The sequence below is a fragment of the Procambarus clarkii genome, chromosome 1, assembly GCF_040958095.1.
Source record: "Procambarus clarkii isolate CNS0578487 chromosome 1, FALCON_Pclarkii_2.0, whole genome shotgun sequence".
NCBI classification, from domain to species: Eukaryota; Metazoa; Arthropoda; class Malacostraca; order Decapoda; family Cambaridae; genus Procambarus; species Procambarus clarkii.
In genome coordinates, this window is record NC_091150.1 from 5,692,555 (window position 1) to 5,706,996 (window position 14,442).

The 14,442-nt window shown below is 43.9% G+C and overlaps 1 protein-coding gene across 1 annotated transcript in view; it reads left to right on the plus strand.

Moving 5' to 3' along the window:
• LOC123750801 (tripartite motif-containing protein 59-like) overlaps window positions 1-14,442 on the plus strand; it is a 178,388-nt gene that overhangs the window by 127,445 nt on the left and 36,501 nt on the right. Inside the window, exon 3 of the mRNA XM_069333025.1 lies at window positions 6,378-7,049. Coding sequence (XP_069189126.1) covers window positions 6,378-7,049 — 672 coding nt within the window. The remainder of the gene's footprint in view (window positions 1-6,377; window positions 7,050-14,442) is intronic.

Below are 14,442 nucleotides of genomic sequence, written 5' to 3' on the forward strand. Positions count from 1 at the left end.
CAGCCGTACCCACCAAGAGAACAGCTGTACCCAGCAAGAGAACAGCTGTACCAAGCACGAGAACAGGCGTACCAAGCACGAGAACAGCAGTACCAAGCACGAGAACAGCCGAACCCAGCACGAGAACAGCCTTACCCAACACGAGAACAGCTGTACCCAGCACGAGAACAGCCGTACCTAGCAAGAGAACAGCCGTACCAAGTACGAGAACAGCCGTACCAAGCACGAGAACAGCCGTACCCAGCACGAGAACAGCTGTACCCAGCAAGAGAACAGCCGTACCATGCACGAGAACAGGCGTACCAAGCACGGGAACAGCAGTACTAAGCACGAGAACAGCCGAACCCAGCACGAGAACAGCCGAACCCAGCACGAGAACAGCCTTACCCAACACGAGAACAACCGTACCCAGCACGAGAACAGCCGTACCTAGCAAGAGAACAGCCGTACCAAGTACGAGAACAGCCGTACCAAGCACAAGAACAGCTGAACCCAGCATGAGAACAGCCGTACCCAGCACGAGAACAGCCGAACCCAGCACAAGAACATCCGTACCCAGCACGAAAACAGCCGTACCCAGCACGAGCACAGTTGTATCCAGCACTGGTACAACAGCAGCCAGCACCAGCTCAGAAGCAGCTGAACCCACAGCAGCAGCAAGCACCAGCAAAGCTGATGCAAACATCTAAGAACATCGTGTGCGGCGTGAACAGTTAGAACATGTGTTAAATTTAAGTGTGTACACAGTGTTAAAATTAATGTTGCAGTAATTTTAGTGTACAATAGTTTTCATAAACTGTATTGTAGTACTCAACATACAGCAGAACTACTTTTAATCAACACAGTGCTAACGGCATAATGCACTACAGCACGTATTTACTGTAGAGCATTCACAACTTCACAAAACTTCAAGATGGACATAACTCCAATAATAAGGTAAATTTATGAATTACAGTATTTTTTAGTAGAGAAGTAATATATAGGTACAGTATGTAATATGATAATGCATTTTTATTGTGTACAACAAAAAAAAAGGCACTGACACAAACGCCTCCTGAAGGTCACCTCTTGCAACGAATCCAACGAACTGGGGTTGGTCCCATAGAGTACGTTGAATCGAGGTTGTACTGTATGTGCAACATATGTGTACACGAGTGTCATGCACATAACACAGTGTCTTCGCACAGTACGGATGTTCTACTGCCATAATGTAGTGTACGTGTTCATTATACATAGGATTGGCACGTAAAAGCATATAAAATGTATTTGGAATTGTGCACAGAAAATGAAAAAAGAATATTCACGGCAACTCGCACATCCTGCCCCGGGCGCCCTACTGGCCCCTGGGGTGTACATCACGGGCAACCAGGGAATGATGACATCACACACGAACTTACAAATCCCATAGCAGGCAAAGTATGTGCAATTTCAACCGTCTGTTATTATACCCATACTCAGGGAAGGGTTTTTGACATTTTAAAAACAGAAAATAATTTTTTCCAGAGATTTTATTTCCTGCGCACAGGGGGTGTCATATTTGGAGACCGTGCAGTTAAGGGGTTAAAGGGCACAATACATACTGCCTTTGTGGACACCGATGCTTCTGTGTCCATCTTTATTGGAGTGTGTTAGGATTAGATGTCAGGCTGATACCTTACAACAGTAGATTGACAGTGGTTCGTGACAATACTTTGTGTGTGCTAGGAGAGACAACTGTGGATTTTCAGCTAGAAGATAATTGGTTCTAACATAGTTTTGTGGTGATACAAGATGATGCATACTAACATTATCTTGGGGATTTATTTCCTAAAGAGATATTCATGCACCATATCTTTCAGTGAGAGGGATATGTTAATCCGTCAGAAATATTAGCTCTGCTTTGGAATATGTTAGTCTGTCAAAAATATTAATATTGCACCTAGATGTTTTCTGTCAGAAATATTAGCTCTGTAATGTAGGGACCTGTGTGAAGTGTGTTTACCTCATTATGTTTAACTTTTGAATTTATAATTTCTGCCAGTACAATAGTCAATTCTGCACATGTGGAGCACAGTGACTTTGAAAGGAAAATTATTATTATTAATAATTATATATATCCTCCCCAAAGCAATGGAATAGTATAGGAAACACTTATTTAAGACATTCACTGGTTGAAAATATATATATTGAAACAGCAGTGTTAGATGTTGGAAACAGTCTGGAATTCTATAAGACATACAAATGACCAATTTTGGGATATGACTTTTGTGTGAAACATTATTGGAATCAAGCGAGTGCACACATAGTGGAGTGCGGCAGCAAGTTGTCCACTCAGGCGGCGACTACTCCAGTGTCCAGTAGATGTCAGTGCGATGCTTGGGTGGTCTTCTGCAGTAACGATAAGTGCATTAACTGTACCAGTGCTCTTTTCTTTGTTAGTTTAGGGATAGGAATTTTAGGAGTGTGTATTTGTAGAACCCTGTGTGTCTTGTGTTATTTTGGGCTCATTCACCCACTTTAACCACTTAACTGCGCCAACCAAGTATTCTCGGTTGGCGGGAAACTGCGCCAACCGAGAAAACTCTCTTTGATTTTTCGGTACCAATTCTAAATGTGTACGAGGTTGGTTGTGTACGAAATGGACTCTTAGGACCTCCAGTAAGAGGCAGCCATCTTGGAAAAAATCCCAGAATGCCCTAGGGCTGCTGGCTGGGATAGTACTGAATGAGCAACCATGGGTGGCGCACGCGCCTCTGGCTCCCTAAACACCTGTCCAACATGGTGTTGAAAGATAACGCTCTGTCGGTGAAATTCAAACCTTATTGTTTGAAGAAGATAAAGATCATAATATTGGTGAAGCTAGGCGCAATAAGGACCAAACACAAAGGTCGGATGCAAGTGATACAGCACCTATGAGGACGATACAGCGAGCATATCCAGTTGTAGCTCTGAGCGTCACCCCTTCCAATCCTATACTATCTACAATTTATTTAGATGATACATAGATGAATCGTTTAATGCGTTCAGTGATGATGCATCTGATACAAGTAGCATAGATGAACATTCTTAGCGGATTTCATGGTGGTGTATTCTGTACATATTTTCAAGAATACCTGAATCTCTTCCTGACTGACAGACACTCTTTGAGGCAAGCTGAATCTCTTCCTGTGTGGGACCATACAAAGCTATCTTTTCAAGACTACCTTACAAATTGATCTTTTCCTATAATCTTTTCAATGCTACCTTATGCTTTACAAGCTTGGCTACATACAACCTACAAGTACTAAAGCCAAGGGTGTACATGAGTGTATTATTTGCAAGCACACAGAATGAAGAAACAGGAAGCTAAAATTTATCTGTACCTGGTGCACTGAGAGCGAAGTTGCGCTATGTACCATCTTGAGGTTATCTTGAGATGATTTTGGGGATTTAGTGTCCCCACGGCCCGGTCCTCGACCAGGCCTCCACCCCCAGGAAGCAGCCTGTGACAGCTGACTAACACCCAGGTACCTATTTTACTGCTAGGTAACAGGGGCATAGGGTGAAAGGAACTCTGCCCATTGTTTCTCACCGGCGCCCAGGATCGAACCCGGGACCACAGGATCACAAGTCCAGCGTGCTGTCCGCTCGGCCCACGGGCTCCCCAACCGGTCGCAATTATTACTCACTTCCGAAGTACTGAGTGTGTAATACACTGTGTTACTGTGTAAATAGTGTGTGAAACTGAACATATTGTAATTTTAGTGAATTTTTAATAAGTAATAGTGCGACAATAAACATTTATTGTGGACACATTACTGTATCACAGTTCTATGGAACATTATGAACGTTCTACTGTATACATATTGTAAAGGACACAAATATGCATCATGTACGATAAAAAAACAAATAAAACCGCATTGGAAATACATAAAACAAATAATTGAAAATGTATTTGAGGCAACACCCGGTGCTTGAATGGCCTGTGTGACCGTGTCTGGACAATTCATGCACGATGGACCAGGCCTTGATGCACCTTGTACACGTCCCCACAGCCAAAGTAAGCGAAATTTGGTATTTATTTTTACATAGACATGTTCAGGGAAGGGAATTTATCATTTTACGAAGAAAAAAGAATTTTTGGGAACACTTTATTTCATGCGCACTGGGGGAATTTCACAATAAACTCGGCGCAGCACGGTGGTTAAGTAGTACTGTAACACGTGGTTTAAATTCCAACAACTTTGGTCCCTGTCAGTAAAGTGGTTAAGTGTAAAGATCTTATATTGTAAAAATCCATGCTACATGTGTATATTACTAAGAAAGTGTAGAGTAAAATAACGACTTAAGCCCAGATTTGTGTTGGACCAGTAGTCAATTCATCCATCATGTTTATGTTGGTGAAGAGTATCACTCAATCTCAACAATCCTGTAATGTAATCGTGTGTTCCTATAGTTATCCCTTTAACTGCACAACACGCCTGCAGGCCCAGGCTTCGGGTGCGCAACGCGCCTCCGGGTATTTGTATTTTTCACGTTCCATTCAAAACTCCCGCGGCTACATGGGGTTCACATAAGCTTCCTCAGGGCTCTTGTAAATAGACGCCATCTTTAAAAAAAAATCATGGTTCACATTCCCGGGTGTGGGAGCCTCAGTAGTGTGTGAGCAACCAAGGCTGGTGCTCGCAGCATGAGCGCACAGCACTGCTGTTCATCCTGTGACCACAGCATCGCCTAATAATGTCAAAATATATATATAACTTGTATTATTTAGCCATGATAGTATTATAGAAGAGCCTGAGTGTGATAATGACTGGGTACAATGTTCAAATATCAGTGATTCAATGCTGTTCACGATGTTCACAGCGCTAGCACCACAGCATTATTGCGTCCATCTAGGAATCTTCAAATGACTTTTTAGGTTCTTTTTCAAAATAAACTTGTGGTCAATTATTCATTTACAGGAATTAATGACCAGGATTGTGGTTATAATTAGCGTTGTGCGTAGTATTGTGGAAAGAGGAATTTTGGTGACGGAGGGAGGGAGAGAATTGAGGTACCCTCACTGTGTGGCAGTAACTCTTGTTTTGCTCACCACACTAGCTTCGTGGTTCGCAATGGGGAACACACATGTACATGGGTACATACAGTGTGTGTGTATAGTGTAATAACAGCATCAGGAGTATGTTGAGAGGAGCTATTTTGGTGAGGGAGGTGATGTCGTAATCGTAGTGTCGTCTGCTGTCTGCTGTGTGATTTCTCATGCAATGTATGGTGGCCACTGTACTGTTTGTACACAATGCTGGCTTACTTGCATAGTTCTGGTAAATAAAACATATAGATAGGTATATATAACATGTGTAACTAGTGTAAGAAAAACAATAACAGTATGGTGGGAGGAGGAATGTTGGCGAGTAAGATGTTGGAGTGAGGAAGGGCCCGTCTGGGTGTGGCTGCTCACACTCGCGATGTTCTGAGTGTGTTGATGGTGAATGTATATAGTGTGTGACAGTGTATAGTCTGTAAATAGATTGTATATATACATAAATTAGCATGATACATGGTAAATATGTGCAACTTATGTGTACACGAGTGTCCTATACGTAACAGTATTCTCGGAAAGTACGGATGTTTTACTGCCATAATATAGTGTACGTGTTCATTATACATAGGATTAGCACGTAAAAAGAAATAAAATGTATTTGGAACTGTGCGCAAAAAATTAACAAAAAATATATTCGTGGCAACTTGCGTGCCCTACTGGCTCCTGGGAGCTTACTGCATGGGCGCACGGGGAATGATGACGTCACAAGCCAACTTATGGACCCCATAGCAGCCAAAGTAAGTACAAGTTCAAATTTTTTTTGACATACCCATACTGAGGGAAGGGTTTTTGACACTTAAAAAAAAAAAAAATCAAGAGAATTTATTTCCTGCGCATTGGGGGGGGGGGGGGAATGTCATATATATAGGCCGCGCAGTTAAAGGGTTAATAAGTGTAAAAAAATCCGGAGTTGTTCAATGAAACTCAGATTTAACCCACAATGCACTTATTGTCCAACTTAGACTAAGAATACTTGATCCTTCCCCAGTTATCACATATGATACATATGTTTCCTTCCATTATTCATAAGAAAGTAAGGACGGGTTTTGTTAGTCTATACTCTCGGGTACGGCATACAAGCAGCGCTGCTGCTGCAATATGTTACCCAAAAATATTATCCCATACTCCGGGATATGTTTATAAAAAATATTGGCCATGCTGTGGATATGTTAATCTGTCAGTAATATTAATACTGCTCTAGAATAGCTAATACAAAGAATGTATATAAATATTATGTAATTTGTATTAGTAAATAAAGTACTGTAATATTTTTGTTGTAAATACATCTAGCTTAACCAAATATTCTTTTCCACAGGATAACAAGCCAGAGGAATGTTCAGTGTGTTTTAACGATTATGATGACAATCAACTACGGCCTCGTACACTGCCGTGCGGCAACACATTCTGCTCCCCGTGTATTGATAATGCTATCGAGAATGGTCAGCTCACCTGCCCCAGCTGCCATGCCCAGCATGCTGCCACAGCTGCTACTCAGTTCCCAATTAGCTATGGTATGGAGGCATTTGTTAGGAAACTCAAAGATATCCAGCTAACACAAGAGAAACCTGTACCAGCAAAAAAGAAGTTAAGTTTCCTGGTGCAGGAGCAGAAGAGCATCATCAGCAGCCTCATTACTAGCTGTGAAGAGGTACTCTCCCAACTGGGTGAGTACCAGGGGCAGCTGGAGGACTGGAAGTCTCAGCACCTCCAGTTCCAGGACAGGCTCTATGCTCTTGTTGAGCAGAACAAGTCTGCAATGAAGCTCTTGGAACTGGAGGATACCAGTGTGGTGGATATGACAACACAAGGAGAGGACAGGAAGACTCAGCTGCAGGCCATGTTGGGGAGCCTCGACACAGTCAACACCCGACAGGAGGTTGACATAACCAAAGACACAGCTGATGAGTGCAGCATGAAGATAAAAGATTGGCTCCAGAAGTGCCAGGAACTCTTCCCAGATGTCAAGACTGTCCACACCTCAGTGAAGGTATGCTGCCGAAGGTCACATTGTTCTCACCAAACTGAGTTTAGTATAGCCTCTATATAAACACTTTTACATGGAGACACATCAAGTTGAGAGTAGACTTTATATATAGGAAACTTTCTGGAGGGAGCCCCCTTCACCTCCTCCGAGCTATCTGGGCTGATATGAATGTATTAAACCCTGGCATCAGTCAAGCAAATGGGGTTCTTAGGCCTACCTGGAACCACGAGCCAGAACCTGGCCCCCCCCCCCCCTCAGAGGCAAGAAGAAGAAGAGCAATGGCCCATAGGTACCCCTCCTTGTGGTTGGAAGCATTCTATGTCTGCCATCATCTGGGTTGGGCACCCAGAAAGGTAGGTACCCCAAAACAAACTCTTATCTGGTTAAAATATTGCTACTGAAAGCCGAACTGTTGAACAGAACTCCCCCAAACGAAAAAGGAGCAAATGAGCACGACGTCACAACCATCACTGCGCCGTTGTCTGTGCAGTCCCCTCCCCAGGTGGGGAAAAGGGGAGCCCCAGACCCCCTGTGCCAGCTATCCTCACTGTCAGTTCTGGGGCTGATTTGATTCCTGGCGGTCGTGCGACTTGGGCTCTGAATCTTTCAGTACTGTGCCTTGAGCTTTGGTCCTTTACTGTGGTGGTGTGCGAGCCAGGAGTAATTAAACAAGACTTCGGGCTGCATGTGCCTAGGGTTACATTCCCTAGGTGCCCTGTAACTACTGCCCTTGAGGCTTGGGGGTCATCTTCCACAAGTCACTTGTTGCTACCTCTGTGGGGTCTTTTGCTGCTCGGTGATTGCCCTCTCTTTTGGGCAATGATTGCGACTCTGCCTTTTGGCAGGAGGTAGATTCGTCACTAGCTGCACGAGGTACTGTGCAGCTAGTTTTCACCTTAACATAGCGGCCAGCTCTGTTTCGCCTGGGTACGTTGTCCTCTTGCTGGGGTTTTCTTTTGTTTTTGTTTTCCTGCCTGGTGGGTGGGTCTGCCCCTTGCTGATGGTACCTCTCATATATATATATATATATATATATATATATATATATATATATATATATATATATATATATATATATATATATATATATATATATATTGTGACGGTAAAGCGTTGGTGTTCGGCTGTTTCAAAAGCTGGGGGCAGGGCCTCGTCACATCATAAAAAAAAAGAGAAAAGTTTGTCCTTTTGTCTGTGGTAAGGTAATGGGAAGACACACAAAACACAAGTATATAAACAATGAAATTTTAATTACTCTAGAAAACAAGACATGAATAAAGGCTATCTCATAAAATGCAGGACACTGGTCAACAAACAAAATAACATGAATAATACTGGCAATGAAAAGTTACTCTAAGACAAGTAAGTTACAGTGATAGCAAAATAAAATATGTAATGGGTGCTGGAATACTGGCTTCAAGCTGCCACCTCCCTTAGTACACGAAAGCCAAGGCTTAGTCTACTAGCGAGAGATGTCAACTTCATGGAGCACAAAGATATTCTGACGAGTCTGGCGTGCTGCTGCCCAGACGTCGACTCGCGGTGGTGGCGGAGTGCAGGTGCGACGAGACACCGGCCAATCAGCAACAGGCAGGCAGAGGATGAGCAGTTTGCTGGTTACGGTGGGCTGTGGCCAGGTGTTGGGGTGTGCAGGGTACGATTTGCTTCCTGGGCAAAACGTTTGGCGATACTGGTGGACGTATCTTCTATATAGTATCTTGTATGTACGACGTAATGATGTAGGGAAGAGCAGGCTCAATCTCTTGAAAGAGATTATCGTCACAACTCTCCCCCGAAGCCTGCGGTTCTGGAAGAAGTTACGTCTTCATGTGGTGGAGTGATAGTTGGAGTTGCTTCTACTTCATAGACTCTGGAGAGGGCGTCGGTTATGATGTTATCAGAACCCTTGATATAGCGGATCTCCAGGTTGAAATCTTGCAGATATAAAGCCCATCGTAGAAGACGCTGGTTATGGAATTGGGCTTGATGTAAGTAGCGGAGAGGATTGTGGTCTGAGAAGATGGTGGTAGACCTGGCACCTTGTAGGTATGGAGCAAAGTGCTGGAGATTCAGGACGATGGAGAGTAGCTCCTTTTCAATAGTGCTGTAGTTCCTCTGGTGGGGTTTCAACTTGTAGCTGTAGTAGCTGACAGGTAGAACCTCCTCGCCTCGTTGCTGCATCAGGACACCACCGATGCCGGTACCACTGGCGTCGACATGAAGGACGAAAGGCTTGGTGATATCTGGCGAGGCGAGAATGGGATTAGAACAGAGGAGGAATTTGAGTTGTTCAAAAGCAACGGTTTGCTGCATGGTCCAATTATACCGTTGCTTGGGACTGGTTAAAATGATTAATGGTGTGGCTACTGTACTAAAATTTCTCACAAACCTACGGTAGTAGGAGGCAAGACCAAGGAAGCGCAGGAGCTGCTTCCTGGTGGTAGGCTGTGGATAATGCTGGATGGCTTGAGTGTGTGTCTAACGGAGCTAGGCTGCCACTCCCAATTACATGACCCAGATAACGCACTTTACCTTTGGCGAAGGTGGACTTGCCCAGGTTGATGGTGAGGCCGGCTGTCAGGAGCTTGGCGAACAGTCGTTGCAGCTGGAGCAGATGTTCGCTCCAGGTGTTGGATGCTACGACGATATCATCCAAATAGGCGTAGGTGTTATCCAAGCCCTGGATGACGCGGTTGACAGCTCTCTCAGCACGCATGACTTCCTTCTTGCTAGGGCTGATTCGGTAGAAGGGTTGTCGAATCGGCCGGGTGTCAGGGAGCAGTTGGATGTCGTGCTGGGTAACATTACACTCTTGGAAATCATCTCGGAACAACTCTTGATGTTCTTTGAAGATCTTGACGAGAGGTGCACTATGATTGTCCTGAAAATAATTGGGAAGATCAGTTAGGATTTCCGAATTAGAAAGCGCTGACTCCTTGTCAGTGCTTTCGGGAGGAGAAGCAGGGAAGGTCTCACTGTGGATGTATGGCTCTTTAAAGGAAGAGTAGTTAATCATGACAGTGGGAGGAGTACCGTTATATAGCTTCAGGAGGTTGACGTGGCACAACTGGGTCTTCCGCCGCCTATCTGGAGTCTCTAGAACGTAGTTGTGGTTGTTTCTGCACTCCTTGATGCGGTAGGGTCCTGAAAACCTGTTTTGTAAAGGAGAATCTGGGATAGGGAAATAAGCAAGTACGAAGTCTCCCGGTTTAAATTTCCTTACTTTGCTGGTCTGGTCGTAATGAGTCTTCATCCTCTCCTGTGCTTTCAATAGATTATCTTGGGCAAAACTGTGGACCCTCTCTAGAATGTGTTGTAGGTTTTGAAGAAACTGGGGCACATTCTGATGCTCACTGAAGGTGGCATCACGTAGAGTCGTTGAAAGCCTTGAGAGGAGTACAGCACTTACGTCCGTAGAGCATCTCATAAGGAGATACTCCTAGGGACTCATTGGGAAGACTTCTAAAGATACACATTATTAGGTCAATTTGCTTATCCCAATCCTTAGAGCTTTCATTACAAAACTTCTTCAGGAGTGCTTTAATAGTCTGATGACTACGCTCAAGAGAACCCTGTGAAGCAGGATGATAGGGGCTGGACAATACCTGTTTGATGTTGAACTCTTCCAGTGTCCTCTTGAAGAGATCACTGGTGAAGTTGGTGCCACAGTTGCTCTGAACCTCCCTTGGAAATCCATACTGGGTGAAGATCTTCAATAAGTGTTTCACAACCGTAGCAGCCGTAATGTTCTTTACTGGAACTGCTATGGGGAATCTGGTGGTAGGACACAGGATGGTTAAGATATAGGCGTTACCTGAACTGGTCCGAGGTAAAGGACCAACACAGTCTATAATAAGTCTGTGGAAAGGTTCCGCAGGCACCTGTATGGGAGTCAGTGGTGCTCTGGGAATAGAGATGTTCGGTTTACCTGCCATCTGACATGTATGACACTGTTTGACGTACTGTTTGACGCTATTTACCATACCTGGCCAGTAGTAGTCTTGACGGATTCCATGGTAGGTCTTGTTAAATCCGTAGTGGGAGAGTGCTCCGTGGGCCGCAGGCTGGCAGGAATCACTAGTTGTTCGACGTTGGCCCAATCGTCCTCCTCCTTCAGTTTACTGGGTCTATATCTGCGGTAGAACAACTCGTTCTCTAGGAAGAACCCAGGAATACTGTCAGGTTGAGTCTCAGCCTGGAAAAATAATGGTGTCAAGGTAAGATCTTCCCTCTGTAACTTACGGAACTCCAACTTGGTCAGATTCAGGGGTAGTTTCTGAGTGTCTTGAGGGACAGCGGTAGCAGTAGAGTCAGCTGGCTGTGGTCGTGCAGCTTGTGCATGGGTGGTCACTAAAACCGGAGGAGAAACTTCATCACTCTCTTGAACCTTTGCTGGAACATACACAAAGATGAGATTATCCATTACAGAGGTACACACCTGGGGTTTGTCCATGACGATCAGGTTGGTCGGTTGCAGGTCTTCTGCTAAGTCGTTGCCCAGGAGAAGTTGCACTCCAGGCATGGGAAAAGGCTTTTCCCTGATGGCGACTTGGACTTCTCCGGTCACGAAGGGACAATCCAGGTGGACCCTGGCGAGAGGATAAGGAGTGGTAGCAGTGAGGTCAGTGATGAAGACAGTTTCTCCGGTGTAGGCGATATTGGGCACAGCCGACTTCAAAATAATCGATTGAAGAGCCGCTGTGTCCCTCAAGATCTTCAGTTTGAAACGTCCCTCCAGATTTGAACCGTTGGTAGAGACAGTTCCAGTATACAGGTGTTTACTGAAAAGAGAAAGATCATTAACATGAACACCAACATTCATCACAGGCTTACCGGACTTAGGAGGAGTCTGTTTGGGTTTAGGTGATTCGGTGTTTCCTTTGTATTGAGACTTACCACATTTATCTATGGTATGTCCATAGAGTCTACAATACTTACAGTACAATTGCGAGCCAGCTTGATCGGTACTCACTTTCTCGTAACTGTACCACGACTTCTTACTGGAAGATGGTTCTGGTGTCAGCCGTTGGATGAGGCTGTAAGTGTCAGCCGACTTAGCACACTTTAGGTAGTCGATTTCTTCTTTATCTGCTAAATATAGACGGACAGGAGGCGGCACACGCCTCAAGAATTCTTCAACTAGCATGAGGTTGACGAGTTCTGCAAAGGTAGAGCAACCCGTTCTCGCAAATTCGTAAAGTCAATATTGACTTATTAACTACGTGCATAGGTGATATACTAAACATAATAGATACCCTTAAAAAGATTCATAGAAAACACCGACCTTACCTAACCTTGTTAGTATCTTAAGATAAGCATCTTATTGCTTCGTAATTACAATTATTACTTAACCTATACCTATTATAGGTTAGGTAATAATTGTAATTACGAAGCAATAAGATGCTTATCTTAAGATACTAACAAGGTTAGGTAAGGTCGGTGTTTTCTATGAATCTTTGTAAGGGTATCTATTATGTTAAGTATGTCACCTATGCACATATTTAATAAGTCAATATTGACTTATTAAATTTGCGAGAACGGGTTGGGTAGAGACATGTGCTGCTTCCAGCCATTTCATAAAATATCTCCTTTTGGTATTAGCAAACTCGAGAAAGGTAGTGGTACTTGCCTTCAGGTGGTCACGGAATTTCCTTCGATAACTTTCGGTGGAGAGAAGGTAGGCGTCCAACACTGCTTGTTTCAGAGTCTGGTAGTCATTCTCAGATGCCAAAGTACTGAGTGTAACTGCAGCTCTACCTGTAAGATGTACTCTGAGAAGGGTTGCCCATTGGTCAGCAGGCCAACTAAGTTGATTAGCAAGGGTTTCAAAGGTGGTAAAAAACACATCAACTTCTGTCTCTACAAATGGTGGCATTAACTTACTTGCATGTGATATATTGAAACTGATGGGAAGATTGGCGGTAGCTTGCTGGCGTTGAGCGAGGTGTGAAGTTTCCAACGCGAATTCTCGTTGACGACATTCCATAGCCAGAGTTGCTTGTTGTTTGTCATGTTCGTGTTGCATCTCCAATTGGCGTTGTTTTGTTTCAAGCTGTACTCGTTCCCGCTCACGGAGTATTGCAATCTCGCGCTCTTGTTCTTCTTTTCTCAAGGCAGCTTCACGTTCCTTGAGGGCGATTTCACGTTCTTTTTCTTCCTTTCGTATGGCAGCTGCTTCCCTTTGTTGCTCGAGGGCTTCTCTTTGTTGCTCGCGTTCGATCTTGGCCAGCTCTAGTTTGAGTTTCATCGTTGCCAAATCAGTTTTATCTGCAATAAAGTAAGTTTCGTGAGTTTCAGAGTCTATCTTACCTTTCTCTAAGAGATGATCCAGTAACAGGTTATGTATTTCATTTTTGTTGGCTTGGTAGGGAACGTCTAGTTGATACTCATGTGCAAGAGTTTGTAATTCAGTCCTCTTGGCACGACTTAAAGTCCCTATTTCACCTGCTGGATCTGCACGGAAAGCTTGGAGACGAAACATGGTGAAATTAGCAAATAAATGCACAACGAATATACTGTTGTGATATGGTGAATGTCAGAAACAGGACAACGTGGCAACTGGTACCTATCCTGTGGAATCTTTAACAATTAATGTTAATTTCAAGATGATAAATGATTAATAAATCAAGGTCGCAGGAAATCTTGTACCCGGTAATCATGTAAGAGGATAAGGGCAAGAAAATCCTACTAAACAAGCGAAACTGAGTTTCTAAAACAAATGAAACAGTTAATTGCCTCAAAAGTAAAATTGGTAGTCCAAGAATGTAGGCATACCTTGCCGAGTCTCTATAGGACATAAGCAAGTTTTTCCCACTGAAATTAATATGATACTTACAGAATTAGCGAACTTTTGTGCTCTGAAAAAGAAGGCTAATTCCCTACCAATGTAAATATCATCATCTCTGACCGACGTGTAGGGGTGCGAGGTGTCAACTGGTGACAAGAACTGCTGCTGAGGTCCCAATTCAGCAACTAAAGTTCGTGTGAGAGGAACTATGGCCCTCTTTATCCTCCTACTGTCAGATTGCAGAAGATTAGGTGCACTTGACCCGGAGACAGACCACAGTACCAGGGTACCAATATGATGATCTGCCGAAAATATGAGAAATATCCTAGGGACAAAAGATGGTAAACACGAGTAATAACACGGAGGGAGAGATGACCAATTAAGAGAATGACTGAGGCCTACAGTCACCACGTAATCCAAAGTTGTCTCACCTTCACCATATGCTACCCTCGGAATGCACAATACACACAGCACCATATGAAAATAAAATTGAATATTAAAAATAGTGAAAAGCTACGTTACCAAAGCCAAATACGCTTACCACAAATTTACTACTTGGCACCAGTACCTGAGTGAAGCTCCGTGGACAGGCCCCCACGTAATGTGACG